Source organism: Andrena cerasifolii, chromosome 3, assembly GCF_050908995.1.
Source record: "Andrena cerasifolii isolate SP2316 chromosome 3, iyAndCera1_principal, whole genome shotgun sequence".
NCBI classification, from domain to species: Eukaryota; Metazoa; Arthropoda; class Insecta; order Hymenoptera; family Andrenidae; genus Andrena; species Andrena cerasifolii.
Genome location: NC_135120.1, coordinates 19,227,707 through 19,252,918, shown reverse-complemented (window position 1 = coordinate 19,252,918; position 25,212 = coordinate 19,227,707). Strand labels below are relative to the sequence as shown.

At 40.2% G+C, this 25,212-nt stretch overlaps 3 protein-coding genes and 1 long non-coding RNA gene across 11 annotated transcripts in view; 1 reads left to right on the top strand and 3 right to left on the bottom strand.

The window, feature by feature from the left end:
* Positions 1-20,263, bottom strand: part of LOC143367135 (uncharacterized) — a 35,895-nt gene extending 15,632 nt beyond the window's left edge. For 3 of the 6 annotated variants that reach the window (XM_076808702.1, XM_076808707.1, XM_076808706.1), the window contains exons 1-10: positions 20,129-20,263; positions 17,640-17,977; positions 14,300-14,587; positions 11,659-13,410; positions 3,115-3,279; positions 2,391-2,576; positions 1,901-2,077; positions 1,655-1,820; positions 642-750; positions 428-554 (exon numbers count right to left, since the gene is read on the bottom strand). In XM_076808702.1, coding sequence (XP_076664817.1) covers positions 428-554; positions 642-750; positions 1,655-1,820; positions 1,901-2,077; positions 2,391-2,576; positions 3,115-3,279; positions 11,659-13,410; positions 14,300-14,587; positions 17,640-17,870 — 3,201 coding nt within the window. In that variant the 5' untranslated portion in view covers positions 17,871-17,977; positions 20,129-20,263. Of the gene's footprint in view, positions 1-427; positions 555-641; positions 751-1,654; positions 1,821-1,900; positions 2,078-2,390; positions 2,577-3,114; positions 3,280-11,658; positions 13,411-14,299; positions 14,588-17,639; positions 18,022-20,124 lie in introns of all 6 variants that reach the window. The other 3 variants (XM_076808708.1, XM_076808703.1, XM_076808704.1) reach the window with 3 other exon arrangements.
* On the top strand, positions 7,263-11,317 carry LOC143367145 (carbohydrate sulfotransferase 11). 2 transcript variants are annotated; one of them, XM_076808730.1, is made up of 6 exons: positions 7,263-7,776; positions 7,963-8,111; positions 8,259-8,430; positions 9,266-9,422; positions 9,491-9,690; positions 10,200-11,317. In XM_076808730.1, the coding sequence occupies exons 1-6, from the start codon at positions 7,627-7,629 to the stop codon at positions 10,443-10,445; spliced, it is 1,074 nt and encodes a 357-aa protein (XP_076664845.1). In that variant the 5' UTR covers positions 7,263-7,626; the 3' UTR covers positions 10,446-11,317. The 2 variants fall into 2 exon arrangements, with proteins under 2 accessions (XP_076664845.1, XP_076664844.1); XM_076808729.1 differs by having other exon boundaries at positions 7,266-7,776; positions 9,266-9,425; positions 10,200-11,314.
* Positions 15,123-15,717, bottom strand: LOC143366802 (uncharacterized). The gene is made up of 2 exons (XR_013084822.1): positions 15,486-15,717; positions 15,123-15,387 (listed from the first exon to the last, which is right to left on the bottom strand). It is a non-coding gene; the product is annotated as an uncharacterized LOC143366802 (long non-coding RNA).
* Positions 20,264-20,906: 643 nt separating the features above from the next.
* Senju (UDP-galactose transporter senju) lies at positions 20,907-25,099 on the bottom strand. Of its 2 annotated transcripts, none has more exons than XM_076808731.1 (6): positions 24,730-25,099; positions 24,298-24,412; positions 24,177-24,223; positions 23,124-23,263; positions 22,882-23,037; positions 20,907-22,219 (listed from the first exon to the last, which is right to left on the bottom strand). In XM_076808731.1, the coding sequence occupies exons 1-6, from the start codon at positions 24,815-24,817 to the stop codon at positions 21,725-21,727; spliced, it is 1,041 nt and encodes a 346-aa protein (XP_076664846.1). In that variant the 5' UTR covers positions 24,818-25,099; the 3' UTR covers positions 20,907-21,724. The 2 variants fall into 2 exon arrangements, with proteins under 2 accessions (XP_076664846.1, XP_076664847.1); XM_076808732.1 differs by lacking the exon at positions 24,730-25,099 and adding an exon at positions 24,594-24,728.
* Positions 25,100-25,212: the final 113 nt, after the last annotated feature.

Sequence of the window (25,212 nt, the reverse complement as noted above, 5' to 3'; positions counted from 1 at the left end):
CGTGGCACGCGAGGAAACGTCAACCCGGGCTTGTAAGCATCGCTGCTTGGGCTCGCGTTTCGTTAAAGGCCTCGTGAAAATTATTAACACCTATTTGCATTCGGCGCGATATAGATTGGCGCATACTAATGCTATCGATTCGAATCAGGCACCAGAGTCCCAGTTACATCTGTATGTACTTGTAACAAGGAGTAGCGAGGGCTTTAATGCGCATGCGGCTAATCAATTCCTGCTTCCTGCAATTAGGTTTAGCTTTCGCCCAGTGTAAACAAATGAGTCCTCCAATACACCAAACAGACTTGAAGCCTCTTATTTCCCACAGTGAACATTCTAAACAAATACGTGGGCATATAGGTCGTGCGATAAGCGATTGGTCGATTTTTTATTATCCAGGGTGGTTGAAAGAAAAGCTTCAACGTAATCACACCTGTCTTTGCGTTGGTACCATCTGCCAAACGACAGGTTGATCGATCTTAGGACGTATACCCATTCCAAGCGCGACGAGGTTCGGTCTTTCGATCCATGGATTCTCGTAGCTGCTTGCATTCTCGTCCCTGTAGAAGTTTCATTCAATAATTCAGTAAAGTCACAGGCGAACAATGGGCAGAGCTCTGCTCCATTCAGAAGATTCAGGATATTACCTCGCAAGCTGCCCCTTCTCCGACCTCGTCGCTATAATCTGTCCCTTGGTACGACCGATACCTGGCGATACAGAGCCACTTCCTGCCACGATCCAATCGACGTCAGGACCTGGCAGCAATTTCAATTACAGTTTCAATGTATCTACCGTGGATAGTGAAGCATCTATACCATTATATGTATAAAAAGAAATTTAAAAGAAAAATTAAAACCGACTTCAAGAAAATAAAAATGCAGCAAAAAGTAAAAAACAATCCTTTTCCTTATTTAATCTAGGACTCGCAATATTTTTATGTCGGCGCCTCGTCACTTGCACTGTGCAATTCTGGCGCAGACTTAAAAATATTGAGAGTCGTAGATTAAATAAGGAAAAATATTATTTTTTACTTTTTGCTGCATTTTTATTTTCTTGAAGTCGATTTTAATCTTAAAAATTTTGTTTTAATTTGTTACTTTTCAGTTATTTAAGTTATATAACTACATTTATTTAAGGAAATATTGATAGGCCTGCAAAAGGAGCTTAATAATACTAATGAAATCGGTTAATGAAACAGGTTTCTTATTTTTGGTGTAACTTTAAAACTACTGAACCGATTTTGATAATTCTTTTTCCACGACCTAAGTTGATCGAAGCTAAACTAAATGCAATGAGTTTCGCGAAAATCGGTCCAGTAGTTACGGAGAAATTCGCGGACGAACATAAAACTGATTCTAATTCGAACATAGAACCTGTTTCTTTTGCAGTCGGTTAAAAATGTTCGTGCCATGTATGCCTAAAAGCGCAAAACTCAAAAACTACTCAACCGATTTCGACAAAGCATGTACCAGAAGAATCTTTGGTTTAATGGGAGTCCTATGTAGGCTATAGAATAATTCCAAACCCCGCGTGCAAAGGGCGCCACAGTTACTTTTAAAATTACATGTTAAATTAAATGAGAATGAAAAGTGTAATTTATACCGAAGCGCGGATATTTTGCTAGCATAGTCTATAAATGGTGAAAGTTGATGGGCTCACCTGTGGCTATTTGCACGGCAGGGGAAATTTGTAAGCCATACATGACGAGGCCGTCAGCGGAGACCAAAGGCAAAGACTTCCGAGCCAAGCGTGCTCTAATAGCAGATATCATTGCTTCTCCATCGTGATGGCCTTCTGATGCTCGTTTCCCAGCAGCTAGCACTTCCTGTAAGAGTTATTAAGCTTTAGAGAAGTCGTCCCTAATATACTACTGGAAATCGATGGAAGGATTTTAAAAGAAACTACCTCGGATTCGTAGATTTGCGCCAGAACAGCCAGAGTATCAAGCGCAGCCTGGCGCACCCTGCGACGTCTGTCTCTGACCATCTTGGCCACCTTGTTGGCCACAGTGTCCACTTTGAATTCCGTGCTTGGAAACGTTACCAACGAGAAGATTAACAATTGCAAGGTATTTTCTCTCGTCTGCGATAGAACGAGTTTGGAAAAAGGAAAGAGATTAGAGAATTGGCACATAGAACAACATGAATATGTAATTAGGTAACTCGGGCCTATTTCAGACGCGTGGCTGGCAACTGGATTTTAATATTCAGAAGAATATCTACCTTCATTTTATTCTCTCATCAATATTGCAAATAAAATTACTGTGAGTGAAGAGGAAGTTACAGAAATGTGTGAGAATGGGCAGAGCACCAGTGGCCAGCCACAGGAACGCCCCGTCTGAAAAAGCCTCGGAAGAAACCACAGTAAGGGTCGCTGAGAGAATAGAAAAGAATACCTTCGCGTTCCTAGCGTTCAAGCAGTGCGCCTGTAGAAGCTGCTCCAAGAGAAGAGCAGGTCTGAGCCTCAGCATCGTCACCCTGGCCAGCTGAGCTGCGCTGGGACCACCCTGCCTCGCCAAACCCCAGGCCAACTGTGGCAGTCTCTTCTTCAAAGCCTCCTCGCTTACGCCAGCTACGACTACCTGATACAATCCACCAAATGTATTTCTTCGTTATTCGCTAAGCATCGCGCGCTTTTCACTCTCGTATATGAAACTGCACCGTCATAAACCTCAATACTGAGTGATCGCGTGAGAGCGTTCCATTGGGCAGGAAATTTATTACCATTGTACAGGAATGCTTTAATCTCTGGGCAGACTGTTATTGTATACTAAATACAATTTAAGGAAGGGAGCTGCTCGTTTAGGGGATGAAAATCTGATTTATGCTTCCAGTAATATTCTTTGTAAAACTTCAATAATTATGTTGTGATTTCAATCAGTAGTTGCAGATCTCTGATTCCTACTGCTCGGATGTGAAGAGTTTAACACTTTCGCCGTTTATCTCGTACGAGGCCACCGGCCGAGTGAAATAGAAAAATAATAATTACAACATAAAAGAATATACATTCTTTTGAACGGAAACTTTATTAAACTGTCTAAGGGAATAGAGTGGAGGGTAATGGTATAAGTTGGAGTGGAGATCGATCTAGAGGCGCGAATTCACGAGTCACCAAATTACCTTTGCCACTGCCAGGCCCGCAGCAGCAACTCGACAGCTCCTTTCGCAGCCCAGCACCGCATGCAAAAGAGATCCTAATCGCGGCTCTATCGCGATCAGCGCTGAAGACGTTCGCAGGGCCGATGCCACTCGCTCCAAACCTCTCACGCGGGCTCGCCAGTCCTCCTGAAGGATGACCGAATGAAAGTTAATTGGAAATAAACCCTGGGAAACTTAGAAAATTTATGATTTAAAAGCTTTGAAATTCTCAGATTCTTGGAAGCTCAATTTTCGGCTCCCCTGCACTTCTCGAGCTGAAACTTCACGACTTCCATTAGAATTCCCATTAGGTTGCAATGGGCTCGCGAGTTCGATGAACTTACCACGAATATTTCAAAGTTGCAAGGGTTGATGGTAACAGAAGAAAATGTTGGGTTGTTAAATTTTCTAAGTATTGTAGGAACGACGAGGGTGAATAGAACTTTAAGCAAACGAAGAAGCTCGAGTTTTTCAGTCATTTATACTGTTATGTAAGATAAATATTAAATGCACGTAGATTTAACAAATTTCGATAGGAAAAAAAGCGCAACTCGTACGGCAATGTTTGTTGGTCAAGAATCAGGAGTCGACCGGGGAACATTATCGATCGTTGCAGCTGTATAGTCTGAATGCAATGCACTGGTAACATCTGCATTCACTCTCCGATTCGGCTCTATTTACACGGAAGTGATCAATATCATCGACTTCCTATAATTTCAATGAACCCAAGGAGCATTTCGCGGAGCTCGGTGAACCTCTGCCCTTCCCGCAATCAACCCCCACTAAATTCACCAAGCACCTACCCCAAAGTAGTTTCCAATTAAACTAAAAGCAGCTGAATCTATTAACGCCACCAATTTAATTAAACCACGTCACGCGTCAACACTTTCTCGATCGGTAGCCTATTAATCGGCAACTATGAACCGCTACCGGCCGGGTAGAGTGTTAAATATTAGGGGTGTGCGGGTAGCCGAAATTACGAGCCGATTTACCGGCGCCCCTATTAAATGTCAAACTACCCTTTAAAATTTCCCCCCCAACGAGACCGTCCCATCGTTCCGAATATCAATTCAATCTCGCTAAAACGTCCGGGACGTTTCCACCGAACGCACACGCGAGCCGCGGCTATCTGGGGTGATTTCGAGGATTCCTCGTGAGCCAGAAATTGCAGCGAAGCGGGCCTGGGGAGCGCGATTGATTTGCATATACACAGAAAGGACGGCATACTGGACCGACGTGGCACGCAACGCGCGGCTAATTATTTTCTTGTTACCCCGCGCGCTTCCCCCCCCGCCGATGCATAATATTGCGCGAGGAAATCTCTCTCGTTTTTCATCCGCGGAATATTCATCGCAACGGCACGCACACACAGGCGGGGGCCATTGGAGCGACGTGCGGTGCCACGTGGAAAACGAAACATGCATGCATAATTGAAGCCGGCCGTTTCAGTGCCGCGAAGATAGGAACATCGCTCGGGGGAGGGGGGGAATATCTCCTGCGAGTGTGATCGATCTGCTTAATCGGCCACCGTGCATTGCACCCTCGAGCCGGGGTGTCTGAAAAATGGTACACGGACGGGCAAGGTGGCACGATAGGTAATAAGCGATTAAAACATCACGTTGACGCGTGTTTCTTCGCGAATAAGGGGACGATGGGGAGTATTGGATGGAGGGGGTAGGGCGGGCGATGGGGGAGTTTAATTACAATTGGATTTTTCGGGGGTGCGTTTGGGTGTATGGATTTGATGGGGAGTTAGTTATTTATTTATTTATTAAGGGTAACAACAATTTGGTATATTATCACGAGGTGAAAAGACATGAACGGATATATAAGGGTAAGGCCAAAAAAGTTCCGCCAATTCACTGAATAGGAATTATCAGTCAGTACTCACGAGGCTAAGAATAGGACCCACAGGTCTCACTCGCGTGCATTTAATTAGAAAAGATCGCCGTTGAACAGATACTAATCGATTGCCGGAAATGCGACGACGAAAGGACAAACCGCACGATTCGAAAGAACCCAAAAACAACCCTAAGGGGGAAAAAGGAGTTGAAAGCCTATTACAGGTTTTAAAAGCAATAAACCTCCTGCATTTAATTTAGTGTCAATATAATAGCCAATTTAATTCAACCTACAGTATAATTCGAGCTATTAGATTTAATCCTTCGTTGACACTCTGGGTGTGAGCCACCCATAAACTGATTTTGACGCTCTGTACCTTCTATGTGCGAAGTAAATATCTTTTCTCCGAAGCTGACTTACAAACTATCCCTTTTTTCTGAAGATATTATACCTGAACAACAACTCTGTAGACTTTTAGCTTCTAATATTGAGATTCGTAAAAGTTACAATTATTTGAAGATTATCTTCGTTTTTTCTCGATATATGGTAATCTAATTTTTTTTTTACAAAAACTGCGATACAATTTTAATAAAAAAACTATTGGAATACATTCTAGAGACCTTGAGAGTGACACAATTTTTTTCATAACGATTCGGCAGTTGGTCAAAAATTGTTCTGGGTGTGAGCCACCCAGGTATATCAAAGTTGATCGGAGAAAGAGGTGTGTCAACGAAGGGTTAATGTAACTCAAGCTATTGCATTTAATATAGTATACATATAAGTGTAACATAGTACTTTGCAAAACTAATGCAATGAAAGTAGTGTATTATAGTAGTCGCTAATAACCCAAGAGGTGCGAGCGAGTTTAAATAAATAAATACAAAAAGGTAAAATTGAGATTAAAATAACAAATACTAAAGAAAATAACAGAATAGGGTGGAATAAGATAACAGATATTACAAATACGTTATCAATATTACAACTTAATCATCCAGTAAACGCAGAATTGAATTTCTAAAAGTAGATAAGGAATTAGCGAAAAATGATTTATTTTGATAGCACGTACGTAGGTATTTTGTTTTTTGGGTGGAAAAGGCCGAAGGGATGCGAGAATTGTCGAGGAATGAATTATTGTACGCGGTGAATGATTTATTCCCGTGCGAAACGGGGCACAGGATTTCTTTCGGTGTAAGAAAATAGATTAGTAGAAGACGTGGGATCGATAGCAGTGATGCCACTCACTTTTGCAGTTCTTATTGTACACATATGTACGAATGGCGACATTCATAGGGGCATAGAGCGGCCTTGAACTTTTGTTGAATGAAAGGAAGACGGTTTCACGGTCAAGACATGATCAACGGTTTTCTGTGGTAGTGATAATTGGGTTGGCCTTCTGTCCATTTTCGATTTGGGATTCGGAGTAGCTTCAAGGTTAGATTTTGGGTATGGAAGTTCAGAGCATTTCGAACTTGAGATTTCAGAATTTAGGGTAGCTGAAGTTTGAGATTTTAAAGTTCTGAGTAACTCGAACTTGAGACTTCAGAATTCAGAATACCTCAAATTTGAGACTTCAGAATTCAGAATACCTGAAATTTGAGACTTCAGAATTCAGAATACCTCAAATTTGAGACTTCAGAATTCAGAATACCTCAAATTTGAGACTTCAGAGTTCAACACTTCTCAAACTTGAGACCTCAGTATTCAGAGCATCACAAGTTTTAGAATTCAGAGTCCCGAGCATCTCGAACTTGAGCTTTCAGAATTCAGAGTTGAAGTTTGAGATTCCAAAGTTCTAAGCATCTCGAGACTTCAGAATTCAGAATAACTCAGATTTAAGATTTCAGAGTTCAACACATCTCGAACTTGAAAGCTCCGAATTCAAGGCATCTGAAATTTTAGAATTCAGAACTCAGAAGATCCAGAATTCGGATTTTCAAGTACCCTCAAACCGAACATTCCACAATTTATGAATTCCGAGTATCTCAATCCTAAAAATCCATATTATCTACATTTACACTCTCACCCATCTACTCAAAAGTCCTCTAATCAAAGTGTAAGAAACTTTTTCCTCGACCAGCGACTAACCGAATCAGTATGCATCGAAGTCACCAAGTGTTCGTGTCGAGACTCACACTCCACTACAGGAGCGGCTTCATTCGATAAGGTCAGATAAATTGAATCTAGATGATATTAGAAATACACCATCGTGGCGATTGCAGAGCCTCCTTTAACAGCAAATATTTATCTGTCTCATACCCGGCACGAATCGACTTTCTGCTAACTGAGAACCATAACAAAGAGCTTTATCCTCATACCGCCGTTCAAAGAAAGCACTTTGAGTGCGCTAAGAAAATATCAGGCAGGGAATATCAGGTAGCTATCACGAATTTAAAATATAAATTTTAGCAGCCAGCTTTCTTGCCACAGGTTTAGGCCACTCTAGATCCATCACTGTCGAAATACGACGGGAAACCGGTCAGTCAGTGTCTTGCCAGAAGCAAGAACGAATATTCGCATCGTTCTTTCGCAAAAAATTACAGCCTCTTTCAATTAATTCTAATGTCAAATTACAGATTTCACGAAAATACTTTACTGAATGAACGACAAACGATCTTCTCAGAAATCTAAGTGCCTGTGTTGCGAGTGGCCATTATGTTTACAAGTCGCAGAAAAATCGTTGCTGAAATGTTCAGGTGTGTCATCGTCTGTGCATTAATATTTTTCATTGTGCAACTGACCATTCTTCTCGTCGGGGAGGAGGATGAACCGGCACCTAAATTGGACGATTTGAAGAAGTTAATGGTACGTGGTTGGAAGTGTTAATTAAGTGTTAGTTGACTTATGAAACTAAAAGAGGGATAATAATAGCAGAAAAAAAATGATGGATTCTATGGAATCGCTGCTTGATATTCTAGTCTCGAAACTCGAGAGGAATAGTTTTGGAGCATGAAGATTCTGAATTTAGCATTGGTTCGTGTCCATTTTCAGATTGAAGCAGAAATCGACAATTCTAAGCGGCTGTTTATAATAAAAAATACGTGTGAAAGATATAATTTAGGAATGTACAAAGGAGCCGATCGGCCTGCAGCTTTCAAGCACCCTCCTGTACCACAGTACACAGTTTTTTACATAAGCAGGTCAATGGAATTCCTTTTTCATCTTTACTAGTTCTGATTTTTGTGTAGTCGGAGAATTTTAAAGAATTTTCGAGTTGACACAGATTGACTACTCTACTGGTTGATAGTTTAATTAGCTGCGTTCCTACAACATTGTCTGTCGGCTAGATCGCATAATCTATCGTACTGTCCAATTTACAAAGCTGGCAGCACGACGTGGATATACAATTTATGCCTTCTGATGAACGTGCCCGAGGAGGAACTGAACAGCGGAAAGGAACAAATATCGACCATAGCCAGAAGGGTTATACCGGAACTTGAGTATCCAGAAGCCGACGAGGTAACGCTAAATCAATCTATACACCTCCCCCTCCCCCGCCCATAGCAAAACATAACGAACACGTGTACAAACTACTGGAGTTTCCAGGCATAAATTGTGCTGGAGAAGCAGGTGAGTGGAGCTGAAGGAGAAGGGGTACTTAACCTGAGGTTCACGCATCCCCAAGGGGTCCCAAATAGATTTCAAGCGGTTCCCTACTAAGTAGATTCAAAGAGCCCCAAAAGAAATTTTAAAGGGTCCCGAAATAGATTTCGAGAAGGTTCCAAAATATACTTCGAGGGAGGCCCCAAATAGATTTCAAGAAGTTTTCAATTAAGTTTTAAGGGTCCCTCATTAAATTTCAAAGGGCCTGTAATTAAATTTCAAGGGGTCCCGAATTAAATTTCAAGGGGTATCTAATTAAATTTCAAGAGTTATCTAATTAAATTTCAAGGAGGTCCTCTACTAGATTTCAAGGCCAAAAATAGATTTCAGAGATTCCCCAACTAGATTTCAAGCGGTTCCCTACTAAGTAGATTCAAAGAGCTTCAAAAGAAATTTTAAAGGGTCCTGAAATAGATTTCGAGAAGGTCCCAAAATATACTTCGAGGGGGGCCCCAAATGGATTTCAAGAAGTTTTCAATTAAGTTTTAAGGGTCCCCAATTAAATTTCAAATGGCCTCTAATTAAATTTCAAGGGGTCCCGAATTTAATTTCAAGGGATATCTAATTAAATTTCAAGGGGTCTCTAATTAAATTTCAAGAGTTCCCCAAATAGATTGCAAGAGGTCTCCACTCTTTAGCGCAAACCAGAAAACAATCGCGTAACACGATATAACTTGGGAAACGGATGTAGGGACTAAGAGTGACGAAGAAACTGCTGGTGGTAAGGCACCCATTCGAGCGATTGCTGAGCGCGTACCGCGATAAGCTGGAAAACTCCGTGGCTGGAAGGGAACACGGGACACTTCACTTTTATCGGAAATATGGCGCCAAGATCGTTCAAAAGTACCGTGGTGAGTCACGACAAAATATCGACCGCGATATTCCTCGGCGGAGCTAACCGCTCGCCACTTCTTAGGGAAGGACTTCACTAGTCCACGGGAGGATCAGCTGATCAGGCGACAGGATCTACCCGCACCTGCAGGAATCGAGCCCACGTTCAACGAGTTCGTGCAATATTTGATTCATACCGATTTGGCCAGCTATGGGGACGATCACTGGATGCCGTACTATCTCTTCTGTACGCCATGCGTTCTTGATTACGATATTGTTGCAAAGGTGAGTCCGTGGACCTGAGGCTATTCCTCTCCAAGTATTTCTTAATTATTCTTAATTATTTCTTAACTATTCCTCTTCAAATATTTCCTAATTATTCTCAATTATTTCTCAACTATTCCTCTTCAAATATTTCCTAATTATTCTCAAATATTTCTCAACTATTCCTCTTCAAATATTTCCTAATTATTCTCAAATATTTCTCAACTATTCCTCTTCAAATATTTCCTAATTATTCTAAAATATTTCTTAACTATTCCTCTTCAAATATTTCTTAATTAAGATAAAGCTGAGTTTATATTAATCCAGAATATTGCTGCAGAAATCATTTTCATGATACTTCTGATATGCCCCCAAGTGTTGCAATGGAAATGCAATATTTCTCTGAGGAATCATCTAATATTTTATATTTCAAATTACTTATAGACAGTATAGTGGCTATGATCTAATATCCCCCCATTCCCACTCAGTCTACGATATTTTAACGCGCGTTGCTTCGTTTCGTTCTGTAGGTAGAAACACTATGGCGAGATCAGATTTACGCGATCCATAAATTAGGCCTGCAAGAGGTAATTAAGCCAAGATGGCGGCACAGCGGTGGTGGCTCCAATGCATCGAGGATATATTTCAGTCAGCTGAACAGAGACACGGTGAAGAAACTCTATGAAAAACTCCAACTAGATTTCCATCTATTCGATTATTCCCCCGACGTTTACTATGAATATGCGACTTCTCATTCAAATTCCCCAGCGAAATAAGCGCCTAATAATCTTCTAGCTTTAAGTACCCTTCTTACAATCTACCCATTCCCATTATTCTAAACTAATCTTATTGTTAACCCTCCCCAAACAAATCCATACCGTTCCATCTAATCAGAAAATACACAACTGATGCTCAAAATAAATTGGAACTTTTCTCTGTCGCAATTAGCCAAGCTCTCCATCTAACCCTCATAGCTATAACACCATAGTGAAACTACCCTTAAAGACTACATATGTTAGTCGCTCCTAGGTGACTGAATTTTAGGGAAATCGAGGCGACCGTCGCTCAACAGGGGCCTAATCACTGCCTGGACCCTAAATCTTTATGGGTAACGTCGAACACGTCCACACGAGAACTAGCAGAGAGCTTAACGGCAAAGAAAAAACAAAGAAAGCTGCCAAGCCGATAAGCACGCGTCCTAATTGATGGCGTTTAAATCACGTTACACCACGCGACGAACTTTTGCCAACGAAATCGATTGACCTACATTCGCTGTAATGTATCAGAACGATCTGTCCTAAACTCGATGGCTCTCCCCCTTCGAGTGGTATTAACGAGGGTTCGTAAACGAAAAAGCCAACGCGCTCGATAACGAATGTTCCTCGAGTGACTTATGTGACTTGCGTCTCACCTGTAACTTCTGTCAAACTTGCATTCGTGCATGGCATCGTGAAAATTAAATCAACAGCAAAATACGAAAGGGATATTGTTCTAACTTCAGCTTCCCTCGTGGTCTTATTCACTTCGTATTTAATGATCAATATTAGTTTAGATTTACTCCCCGGTGTTAAGGACAAGTGAATTAAATGATTTGATAGATTATATTAAAATTTAATTGGAAGATTAAAAATTTATATAATTTATGTAAAATTAGATTGAAACTGAAATGATTTGGTGGATTATATTACAATTTAATTGGAGGCTTAAAAATGTATATAATTTATGTAAAATTAAATTGAAAATTAGGGGTTAATTTTTAGAATTTTAATATTTATTATTACAGGTATCATTTTATTAGAGTACAAATTTAATCGACAATATACAATAAATAATTTATATTCATATACTGTCCACAGCAGTCTACGAAGCTAAATTCCTTCGAGCATCGAGTATACTAATATTTGCATCCCCCTGGATGACGTTATTTGCTTGATTGCAGGGGACATAATGTAAAAGGCAATTAACCAGGCGCTTTGTTAAATTACTCACTTTATTATGCAGATCTTCCAGCACTTCCTGGTCGACCAGCCCCAATTCCTCCCAGCTCGGTTCCTCCTCCACAATTCCCGCCTCGCTAGCAGCATTCCCATTTTTCTCGATCACACCGGCTTTATCGCGACCACTTCTCGACGATCGTTCACCGTCATCATTTCTCAACGCCTCGCGGTCAACGTTGCTGTGCCTCTTCGTTTCAAAACTCCTCAGCTTACCAGTCGTCTCCCTTCCCAGAGCTTCGTTCTCCGCATCCTTAGACTCCTTCGTGAGAGGTCGCTCTTCATCGTTGCTACTAATTATCGCGCGATGTGGCTGGACCTCGTCGTTCTTCACCGGTGAGCCAAACAGGGAGTCATCCGAGGGTGGATTCTCCTCTCCGACAATTTTCCTTGGGATACTCTCCAGAGTCCTGACCTCTGCGCCACTTCTTCTTTCTCGGCTAGACTGGTTCCTCTCTTCCTTCGCTTCCTTTGCGCTTCGAACCTCAGAAAAGCTTTCTGCATCTGCTCTGGAAGATACCTTAGAAGCTGCAGCCTCTGGAGTCTCCTTCTTCTCTCTGTTTTCCTTTGCAGTCTTCAAGCTCTTATCCTCCACGTCGAAATTGTTTGCAGCTGAAGTTGCAATATTCTGGATCAACTTAACATCCTCCCTCTTCACCTCCTCTGTCCTCCCAGCGATAGCAATGCCCCTCGACGAATTCTCAACATCCTTACCCGATTCGCTACTCTGTTCACCCCTAGAAATCTCCTTCCCCCTTTCCTCGAGCTTACCCGAGCTCTTCCTCCTCTTCACCTGCTCCACAGGTCTGCTAGCCAGCATAGGACTACTTGTCCTCGCGAGTATACTCTTCTTGGGGCTCAGCTCCGCGTTGTGCGTGTACACTTCCCTCTTGGGGCTGCTAGAAACAGACCTAGAGGCCCTCCTCAGCTTCCCAAGCTCCCTGCGAGGGCTGCAAGGCTGGGAGGACGGCCGTGTCCTCGTGACAGGCATCTTCCTCGCAGGAGAGACAGGAACTGGGATCCTGGTCTTCGGGGCAGCCTCCACAGACTCCGTTTCATCGCTGTCTGGTGTTCTCAGTTTGACTACTTCGCCTCCAAAGTGGACTCTCCTTGGGGTCTTCCTTCGATCAGGGGAGGAGGAGTCCTTCCCATCCCCGTCGTTCCTCACGTCTGTCCCGCTTTCCTCGTCTTGCTCCTTCTCGCTGTCCTCCTTCTCCTCTAGAATGGTCATCGTGATGGCCGTCTCCTCGTTGAACTTGATCTCCGTCTCCAGCACCACCCTGGCCGCGGGCATCGCGTTGCTGCTCACTTCATCCTCCTCCTCCGCGATGCCGGACGTGTCGCTGTCGCTGTCCCACTTCCGCTCCGAGTCCTTGCCCTTGGTAAGATTCTTAGCGTCCTCCCCTTTCTTCGGAGACTTCCTAGCAGACTTTATATTATAAATCTTCGAAAGGACCTGGATGTTCCTCTTCAGCTTATTGTCGTAGTCCTCCAAGTAGCTCTCGAACTCCTCCGTGCCCACCGCGTCGCAGATCTTCGTCAGCGATTTCAGAACGGCCTCCTGGTGAGGCACCTGTGCTAACCGGGAGGCCAGAGCCACCGTCGCGTCCTTCACGAGGCGCACGTCCGGCGAAGGGCTGCTGGAGGACGGGAACAGCAGCGAGGGCACGCTGAGGATCACTCCCGTGGTGACGTTCGTTTGAAAGGAGTCGTGGATCTCCGAACGGTTCAGCCCATCCTGAAGAATCTGCAAGGAAAACGTTTAACCACTCGATGATGCAGCTGCGTTTCACGATCGATGCGTGTTGCTCAGGGTAGAGGGAGGGTGGGTGGGTCTCTGCAAAGGTTGTGCACAAATCGTCGTCACAGCTTGGGATTTTACTTAAGAAAACACCGGGGGGAGGAGTCGGAGGCTACGATAATCCACGATGGGGTGAAAAATACTGTAGGAATAGGTGTTTTAATTTCTATATATTTTAAGGGGTCATGCTCAGTCAGGAGGCAGAAAAAAAGGGTGGTCTTTGGAAATTTTTTACTCAAAAGCTATAAGACATTTCTCAAAAAATCTTTTTTCCTTTTAAGGTTTGCATCTAGTACCGTGCATCGTAATTTTTCATTTAAAAATATTTATCAATAACTACGTTATTGTCCATCACTCGAAGGTTCTTTAAAAAAAGGCTTCTGCGGTGATCACTGCTGCTCGAAAGTCGATCATCTGAAATAAAAAATTCAAAAGAATTTATATTATATTATCTAGTATTTGAACGAAGGATTTTTCGAAATATTGATTTGGGAAAGAATGGCTGATGTTTAAAGTAAAAGTTTCAATTTTTATCATAAATCGTGCCTGATTTTCGTCAATTAAAAGAAAACTAAATCCTTCGTTCAAATATTAGATAATATAATATAATAAGTAAATTCTTTTGAATTTTTTATTTTAGATGATCGACTTTCGAGCAGCAGTGATCACCGCAGAAGCCTTTTTTTTAGAGAACCTTCGAGTGATGGACAATAACTTAGTTATTGATAAATATTTTTAAATGAAAAAAAATACGATGCACGGTACTAGATGCAATCCTTGAAAGGAAAAATGATATTTTTACGAAAATTCCGAAGGTGTGCTCGAGCACCCTTACCTTCCTGATCGTGTTCTCCCTGTCCCGGCTGTGAATGAGAAAAACCCGTAGGGCGTCCAAAGCACCCTTGCGAACGGCCGGCGCTGGGTGGCCCAAATTATTCACCAGCTCCGGTACCACTGGTTGCATGACCTTGTCCACGACGTCGGCGCTCAAAGTCGGCAGCACGTCTATAAGCACGCGAAGAGCGTGCTGACGCACCTCCCATTCCGGATCACGCAGTCTCTCGGCTATCTCCAGGAACGTGAGCCGCGTGTCGACCTCGATTGGGAATTTTCGAGTGCGCACCTGCCCGAGAAAATCGAAATGCTTGGGGCTGCGAGATCCTCGATTCATGGATATTTACAGGGGTGGTCGAAAGGGAGTTCAAAAGGGACTTTAAGTATTACGTAGCTATTTATTGGACTACGAAATTTACGTTTTTCCCAATTTATTTTTTGGTTTATAATTTTTCGAGAATTATATTAACACCTCAGTTCCGCTTACGTGACCTATAAATACAATTCCACGTGTGGGTATAGGGTAAAGGCTGGTAATATGGAACATCTGATTTCAAAGCTTGTTAAAAGTAGGGGAATTTGTTTTTTTTTTAATAAAACTGACACGAGGGGACGAAGGAACTAATGCGTAATCATATTTACATAGTCAATTGTTTTGCAATTATAGTAAAAAAAACACTGAAAAGAGTAAAAATCGGCCTTTCGAAAAAATAGGTCCTAATATGGAACACCTAGGAAATTTGTAAAGAAAACTCAAAAATCTTTACTTTTTTTACTAAAAATGAAGATTTATTAAGTAGAAGATACAAATAAATAAATATACATCATTTTTGGAATTTGTTCGTGCTTTCTGCGTCTCCTACACGTTGGGCACGTGAATAATACGTCGGAAGCCCCACATTCTTCGTGTGCCCACTGAAAGCAGCGAATACATTGGGTCTACTTTTCATTGTCATTATTTTTATAATTACCATCGCAAGATAAGCATTCGGCATCGTCGTCGTTATCGTCATTATAAACTTCATCTATGGTACTCGGTACGTTCCATATTACGTACACACATGTTCCGACAAGAAATTAAGAATTATACTAAGAAGAAAGTAAATTTATTGGTAAACTATTGTTGAACAATCAAGAACACACATATTTAATGATAAATTATGTCAAAATAATACTTTGTTACATACCTTCACTGTAATATTTAACTGTTTGATGCACTTTTCAGAAACTTTTACACCCCACGAGAAATATAAACATTTCTCTTTCAATGATGGATGCCCGACTGATGCTCAATTGTCAGTATCATCGTCTACTGTGTCTAGGGATCTAGTATACACGAGTGCGTGAAGCGTTCGTTATTTCTTTATCGAAATTTTACGAAGTTCCATATTACGTGCCGTTCCATATTACCTGCATTTACCCTATCGATTTCTCAGTAGGAGGCCCAACTTACTGTAATAGCTCGAAATTTAAATTTGTATTTCCCAAAAGTTCCGAAATGGAACCCTTTGCATTGTATTAAGGATGTCTTAAACTATAGAAATATATTTTTTGTTTTATAATTAATCATTGCAGACGGCACTGAGGAGTCGTTAAACTCAAGGCGTCAAAAAATTGATCCAAATTCGGTGGGACCTGTATCTCCAAAAGTTATTATCCGATTCGACTGAACCTTTTTTTATTTTGAAGAATATACTTCTGGCTAGGGGGGAGGGGGCAGAAAAAATGCAAAAATAACATTTTTTAAGAAAATAACGACACTTGAAGTTTGAAATCACTTTTTCCCTATACTTTTCATCCTTTCAACGCCTTTGAAAATTATAAATTTTCAATTTTTTGTACTTTTATCTGGTTTCCCTCCTAGCCAGAAGTATATTCTTCAAAATAAAAAAGGTTTCAGTCGAATCGGATAATAACTTTTGGAGACACAGGTCCCACCGTTTTGAGAACACTGTTTCGAGAAAAACGCGCTTAAGGGGGGAGCTGGTGTAGCGGATCGAAGAAATCGATTTTTTTTTTTGCATAAATCAATAGTTGAACATCACGACAATATGTTCCCAAAGCCGCAAAACGAAATTCGAAAAATTAAAGCGGATATAGCCGATTTTGCTACGGAGCGCCAGGCTACCACAAAACTTTAAATGCGTTTTTCTCGAAACGACAGTTTCACACTTTGCGGGCAATATTACTCCAAAAATATTCAACCAATCGACTTGGCCTTGTGCACGGATATTTGTGAACATTTTCTTCACAGAACTAAGTTATTGGTATAATGATATTGTTTAAATAAATAACTTTTTTTACACATTGAAGGGGGGGAGTCTAGTGTAGGGGGTCGAAGAAATCGATTTTTTTTTGCATAAATCAATAGTTGAACATCACGACAATATGTTCCCAAAGCCGCAAAACGAAATTCGAAAAATTAAAGCGGATATAGCCGATTTTGCTACGGAGCGCCAGGCTACCACAAAACTTGAAATGTGTTTTTCTCGAAACGACAGTTTTATACTTTGCGGGCAATGTAACTAAAAAAATATTCAACCAATCGACTTGGCCTTGTGCACGGATATTTGTGAACATTTTCTTCATAGTACTAAGTTATTAGTATAATGATATTGTTTAAATAAATAACTTTTTTTTAGACATTTAAGGCAAAATTTCGTTGGAAACAGTGAACTTTTTATTCAAGAGGCCGCCATTTGTTCATTTTGCATCTTTTAAGTTTCAAATTACTTCATTCTGTGCGTACACTCATAAACTAAAAGAAAATTGTTCGATTTGTGGTTTCAGATGAAACCAAAAGGCGCTACGTTGCCCGCAGTGCAATAATTGCGTCGCCAACGGACTGGGCATAACTTTGTTATTTGCCGCTCTTTTTTAATAATTTTTTTTTTGTTATATACCTTAACCTGTTAATACAATATCCTGAAAGTTTCAGAAAGATCTATCAAATACTTTCTTTAAAAAAAATTCCCGAAAAATGCCTCGATTTTCATTTAGTTACACCAGGCTCCCCCCTTAAAGTTTAACGTGAGTGCCGAGTGGCCGGGTGTTACCCATGCATTTGCCGCTACTCAAATGCCTATAACTCCAGGAATTTTACGAATTTCAAAAAACCCTTTTAAACAAGTATTCCTAAAAGGTTGAACAATCGAAAAATGAAATAAAAAAAAATCGACTTTTAGACCGGAACCTCCCCTTAATAATTTTTTGAATTTCCAGGTTGAAGATATTCCCTTATTCGTGAATTTTACCCACTTCACTGGCAAGCCAAAGTGTTGAGCGCGGAAGCGCGAGGAGTAAGTGCGAGGTAATTTCGATTGATCAGCCAGTATACGAACCACGTGCTCCCAGAGAGGGGTGAGCTGTATTGGTTGCCCGTTCGCTGAGGTCAATGTCATCTTTCGAGGGGGTCGCTGACGATGACCTCGGCGGGACGGGCTCTCCGGTGCGGGGTGTAGGTCGAACGGCGACGAACGGGCGAGAACGGGCGAGATGTCCTTCTGGGGCTGCCGAGGCCCCGCGTCCGTCGATCCTGTCATGGATGACGACAACTCCAACCACTCGGACATACCACCACCCTACGTCTCGTCCCTGGGGAACCACGGGTCCTTCGCCATCCTCCCCGAGAATCCTCCCCCTGGCTCTTGGTCCTTCATCGAGTCACGCGAGGATCGGCCTGATCGACAGATTCGTTAGGTATTTACGATCGAGACCGTAACGCTGTAACGCCATAGTTCAAACGATGCCTGGTATACAGGGGGCGACAAAACTGGCGGCCCATAGTTTTCGATTTGCTCAAAAAAGGTAAAAACTAAGGCGTAAAAGTAATTCTCACCCTGGATATGAAGCTCGGTCCCTTTTCTGTGTATGTAATTTTGTGAAATTATAATTCGAACTTAATTCGTATGGGAACTTAAAGTTAAGGGCAGAATGGAAAAGAAGAAGGTGGTGTTTTATGGTAAAGTGTATTTTATTATTCATGCCAGAGAAGCTAGAGCAGTTTGGGTAGCTTCGATGCGAGCTCCATACTCGGAATTAATATTCTATTACTTCTCGGTATTAGATCAACGGTGCCTCCTTCACTTCCGGCACGTGCCACGTACAAATGTACGAGATGATTGACATTGGTAAGACTTTAAGCGGTTAGCGACTGACGAGAACGTGTTTCAATATTAAGTGAATCTTGTCTCCTATCCGTACGATTGTCTCCTTCTTTTTTCATAAAAGAGCGTGCAATAATTCACAGAAACTGTACGACCCTTATTTTCCAACGAAATGAATCCACGCTGGTCAGTGAGAATTTCGGAATACGAATTTACACGATTGTTCCTTTTAAATTGGGTATTGTACAGTTTAAATTGGCTATATCACAGTATTGCATAATTCGGGAATCACGCGAGCACGTTTTCAATTGGGGGTTCGTTCAATTAATTATATGGGAACGAGATCTGAGATATCCGAAAATAGCGTTTAAAGCTGATCTCGGTATAGGTGTTTACGCCTTTGTTGGATTATAAGATCGAAGGGACTTTAATAGGGGGCTTGGGAATTTTAGGCGTGTAATTTTCGTTCGGAACGTTACTGCTGCGAACAGACCGTTATCTGGCGCAATGGCCAATATTTTACGAGAGAAAAAAGGAGGGTGGGAAGGAATCGAGGCGAAGTCGCGAAGTTTATCATCGGATCTCGCGACACGAACCCCCGCATAAAAGTAGTACACACGAAAGGCGATTGCATAATCCGAAGAAAACGTGCGTGGGTCTGGGGAAGCCCAGAAACAAGGGGTTGTCCTCTTGCGAGGCCGCGCGGGCTGAATACTATTCCATCCAACTTAACAGTCCAGTAAGTACGAACATTTTATTTCCCTGGATTCTGTGTTTTCTTTCCTGTGCCTACGTTACATAACGCTATCAAGCTGTCGTAATACTTTCTCACGATATATCGGAGATTTGTGGAAAATACTTTCGTGATGCAATTGATTTCTTAAACGCGAATAATATGTACGCCGTAAGTGTTGATATCAGCTTTAGATTGGACTTGAATTGTGTGTTGGTTAGGTCCGAATGAGGTTTCAATTGAGCGCGACTTGGGTCGTGATTGTTAGGTCCCAATTTTATGTGAGTTAGGTCATTAAATCTAAGTTCCAGCTGGGGTTAAACTCGAATTTGACTCAATCTTAATTCAATTCCAATCCATTCCATACTTCTAACGCAAATCTGACTAGAATCTAAAACCCTAACCGCAGGTAAACGGGTCCAACCTCAAATAAAACTAGAAACCCAGCATACCTAATCTGAACCTAGCCCAGGTTTAACTTAAATGCCACGCATCTCCGATTCACCAATGACCACCAAAGACTCTTAGAAATAAAATATCGGAAGAATAGTTCCATTACTGTCCACTTCGCGCCCTTTCAGCTACTATTTAAATTATTTGTCACGTGATCATAAAAAGCCGTTACACGCACATCAAGCACCGAGACATCTTAATTCCCACAAACGACAATATACATAAAATTATATCCTCCATTTCTCTGCAATTCTCTTGAAGAAGGAATTATAGCATTCCATATTGTAACCTCTATTACCTTTCGATATAAAGTATTAATCAATTCTGGTTTCCAGCTTCCCTTTAAATCACGCACAGATTACGCAATTCTGGTTAGCAAAGGCCATGAAGAATCGGCTCACTTTAACCTGCCAAATAACTCCACGAAAGATTATTGCGAGTGAGAAAGTATAGAATATATATTTTGCTAGATTCCAACGCGACTATGATTGAAAACCGCCACCATAAAAAAGTGCGTAGAACTACATAACGTACTTACTCGTATCTGCATGCACTCAGCAAGTGGCAGCTTCTTGGCGGCAACGCACATGTCACAGTTTCCACAGGCCTCTATCAAATAAATCACTGTATCGTCCACGTTTCTCGCTCCGCCTCGAGCAACACAACATTCAATGACAAGCGACAAGACAGTAGGAACAACGACATCGGACCATGTAGACGCGACGACAGCCGACATGTGACTGCCGCTTGTCGGTTCGCCAGACAAGGTGGTTTGCAAGTAGTATCGACCGCCCTCTCCCCCACTTCCGTGTAAATGGTCAAACCATTGGCAGATATATTGTAATCAGCGACGAAATTGCGGAAACAGCAGATGCTGATAAGAATAAATAAATTCTGTGGTTATTTCGATCGTTCGCCCTTCTCGAAGTAGTTGGAATCGTTTCTTTGGTTCTTTCGCCGATTCAAATTTCTCCCGCCAATCGAGATTGCCAAGGATTCATTTGAATTTGAATCGCGTTGGCTAATCAGTTTATTATTTGAATTAATTGCAATTAATTGCATCGAGGGCGATTTGTGTGACTTGATTTTTCGTAATTATTAAACGGCAAAATTTCAGCTGTAGGATTTGACGTTTGTTCACGTGTAAGTTGATATTTCTATGAAGCTTGATTATTCTAACGGTGCACCCGTATGTAAGTATCTTTAGTAATAATAGCGATTGTAATAATTGTTCAACTTCCGTATTGAATCGTTATTTAGTTACCACAGTGATTACGGCGAATTCATTACCTTTGAATAATTGAGAAATAATCGAATTAGTATGTACATGTATATTTATACATAAACAAGGACCTCGTAAAAGAAATCGCTTGTATATTTTTCAAAAGTACAGTAAAAAATAGTCCAAGTATAAGCATATTACCTGATTACATTTTCTCTTACTCGTGCCACGCAACATTCATACTTATCAAGCTACTCATTAAACGCGCTAAAACGTTCTCCATATCTCACACCTCAATATACGACTTGCAATAAATTAAAAAGCACATATGTAACTTCGAAACAACGCACGTCAATCTATAAAACGCAACAATCATAACGAATAACAAAACTTGCAACAGCCATCCATTAATATTCATAAATAAATGATAAATGAGCCATTTATTTTGAAAGTGACCTAAGTCCATTTATATTTAAAAATTTGGTATATATAAACTTTCAATACTAACTTCAAGTTGTACACGTTTCTGCAGTCAACAAAAAATAATTGACAAATGGACTTAGGCCACTTTCAAAATAAATGGCTCAAATATTTGAAAACAAAACAAATTGATTTGCAGTTTGAACCACCGAGTCTTCGTCTTAAAGTGTAACATTATATAAGGACATCTATTACCTATTACAAGCTAGTAGTGATTATTAAGATTCAAACTTTCCTCGTGTTTTGCCTATAGAATAAATATTTCACCTCAACTCTATCTCATCAAACCTATCTAGATTTGAATGCACGTAAAAGGATAGTCACATGTGAAGAACTGTACAGTAATTAAAGCATAGCTCGACGAACAGATAAATAACCAGTTTCTCAGGTAAAATACTTTCAGGATCACGAACAGAGTAGACGAGAGGAGATCTACACGATTAACATCCGCTTAATTGTGTCAGTCTTTAGAATCATACGATCTTTAGTACGGGCGTTTTGTACTGGATTTTGCGAGTACAGTACCACCGCGTAGCTTACCATACTAATGGAGAGTACTGTATTCATATGAATAGGAATGCTGAATATCAGCCAACATAGCACCGCAGTGAACACCAGCTCCAGCGCGCTGGCGAAAGTCTTTAGGATTGAATTCATATTCTTCAAGAAGAAGCTTGTGATTATTCCGATCCCTGTATTGTTCAGCATTATTATAATGACTTTCGGTTGCAGGAGTATACTAGGATCGACGTTTCTAAACATATCGGACTTGCTAATTTCTGACATATATAATACTACGAAAACTGCGAGGTTGCAGAGAATACTGTCGATATACATAAATACGTTCTGTACAAAAATATTTATATTTGCTCCTTGCTCCTTAAGCAGGTATTCGTTGTACACTCCGGCCAAACAGGAGCAAATCGTCTGAAAGTTGAGATATTAGTATACAGTTATATCTTATTACTTGTATAATTGAGGCATTGAGAACAAGAACAGACTAACCCACATTGAAAAAAAATATTTTTTCCTATTTTCTCCGTAACTACTCGACCGATTTTCGTGAAACTTATTGCATTTAGTGTAGCTTCAATCAACTTAGGTCATGGGGAAAAGAATGATCAAAATCGGTTCAGTAGTTTTGAAGTTACGCCAAAAATAACAGAATCTGTTTCATTATTATTGGCATCTTCCGTTTCTATGAAGCAAACGGTTCTTTCTTTTACGAGCAGCTCCTTCTGTAGGGCTGCCCATATTTTTTTAAATAAATGTAGTTATACAATTTAAATAATAAAAAAAGTAAAAAATCAAAAATGTAAATAAAAATTAAACCGACTTCAAAAAAATGAAAATATTCACTGAAAAGAGAAAAATAAGTACGGCATCAGATTTACACGGTGCAAATGATGAGGCACCGACATAACAAAATTGAGAGTCATTGATTAAATAAGGAAAAAACTTATTTTTCGCTTTTCAGTGCATTTTTTTCTTTTTTTTTGAAGTCGGTTTTAATTTTTTTGAAAATTTTTTATTTTTTATAGTTAGTCCGTTTTTGCTCTCAATGCCTCAATTGGTCGTATTAAACTCACCTGTACAAATATGAGAATTATGCTACTGTTTAAATTAATTTTGGCACTAAATACATTCACACTGAAATCCATATCTATATGTTTTATCATACACCCAATGGTCAACAATATCATCGAGAACCATTGCTTTAAAGACAGTTTCTTGTCAAATACAACCTAAAGGAAATAATATTTCATTTCATTTATAAAATGCTTCCTCTAACTCCGCAGAAAGCTACCAGCAAAATTTCTGATATACTTACCTGGAAAATGATTCCAGTTATAACGACGCGAAATTGTAATAGAACGTAATAAGTTGTTGGATCGAATGCAGCCAAGTTTATAAATGCCAGATTATTGTATAAACAATATAGGAACGAAGGTATCATGTACAGTAATAGCACTGGAATGGAAAAGTATTAGTCTCAATGATATTTATTTTGCATCTATATCTACAATAGCTAATTAAAATTACTTAGTCATTAACACTTTGACGCCCGCGCTTTTTAGAGCAAACTTACTTTCACTGTCGATCTTGTTCAAACTTTCTAATTATTGGTTCTTGAAAACCATCACAGCGACATATCACAAGTAGAATATAAATCATTGAATGGTATAGTTTGTTCGGCGATAAATATGAAATACAACTGATATCTTAAGGGGTCATTCTGGTAATCACGCCGCAAAATTCGGCAATATTCAGGCTTTTTTTCTCAGTGAATACAATGAATAACAATGTCAAACTTTTTTTTCATTTATTACGCTACTTGTAATGTATACGGAAGAATTTTTTAAATACACTTTTAATTGTGTTTTTTCAATGTTATCTGGAGTTCAAAATCGTGCCTTTGAAAAGGAATCACTCCCGCCGTCTTTTCAAAGGCACGATTTTTAACTCCAGATAACATTGAAAAAACACAAATAAAAGTGTATAAATGAAAAAAAGTTTGACATTGTTATTCGTTGTATTCACTGAGGAAAAAAAGCCTGAATGTTGCCGAATTTTGCAGCTTGATTACCAGAATGACCCCTTAAGCTCGTGGAAACTAGTAAATCAAAATGTTAACATAATTTCGATTCGTGGAACATCGAGCTGAACAAATAGTTATCCAAACATTACGGCCCATCAATTCTTTCACACCACTGGTGTATCTTATCTTACATTCTATCTACTACAAATATAATGACGATAAACGAGAGCCCTTGAAGCTTAGATATCGACTCAAAGTTTCAATAGCATTTACCAATTAATCCCCATACAAATTCACATACATAATCCACATAAAATTTTCTCATTATTAATTTACTTCATTTACCTTTCTTGTTCGCACTTATTTCCTGATAAAGACTCACGATGCTATTGCTAAAATAAAACGACAGCTGAAGTACTTAAACATGAATTTCGACTACATAACAATGTAATTATATACCACTTACTCTTTGCAATATAGAATTGTGGAAGTAATCAACTTCAACACCTCCGTCATTAACACTACCATCACAATGTTGTATTCGTAGTGCCCATTTCTCTGAGACCAAGTGACGATGATACCTGCAACGTAAAATAGAATCTTGCAACATTATACGTTAAAGGTGAGCTACGCGAGTTCACAAAGAAATACATGAATATGCGAATGCAATAGAGGTAAACGAATGCTTAGCAGCAATTCGTAACAATAGATTGTAATTAAGCTGTGACCGGTAAAATAAGGCAGTTCGTTAGCGATAATTACGTAAAAACTCCCTGCTCGCTTTTTCTCGCCCTTGTTATCATCATCGTTCTTTATCGTCCCCGTCTGATAATTACATGACAGTGAGTTACGCAAAGGAAGGATAAAATTAAATGCACTTAACCACACACATGTGTACCTTGGTTCACGAAAAGGGCCATGTACGAAATAAAAATGACAGGACTCCATCTCCCTGGGAATAACTCCCCCCAATTGATGGTCCCCATCGCTTATTTTCGTACTTAGTTTTATTACGTTAATAACGCAGGCATTCGTGATGCGTAATATCACAGGTATCACGAACAGTTGCTTCCCTCCCGGAACGTCTGATACGAACTGATATGATGAATAATGACGAACCTCATGAACCGCGGTAAACGCTGATTTTCGTTTACTTGGGAATTAACAATATCAGGATAATGTGTTTTACATTAAATTATAAATTTCTCCGCACATCCTACTGTCACCTCTGATAGCTATAAATTCTTTTGGCATGTTTCCATAAGTTTTTATGAAAGTAATATAGGAATTAATTTGAATATTAGTAATGTTTGTGCAGCTGCACTTGCTCCTTGTAAAAAGATATATTAATGCAAAGATTTGGAGAACAGTATCGAAATAA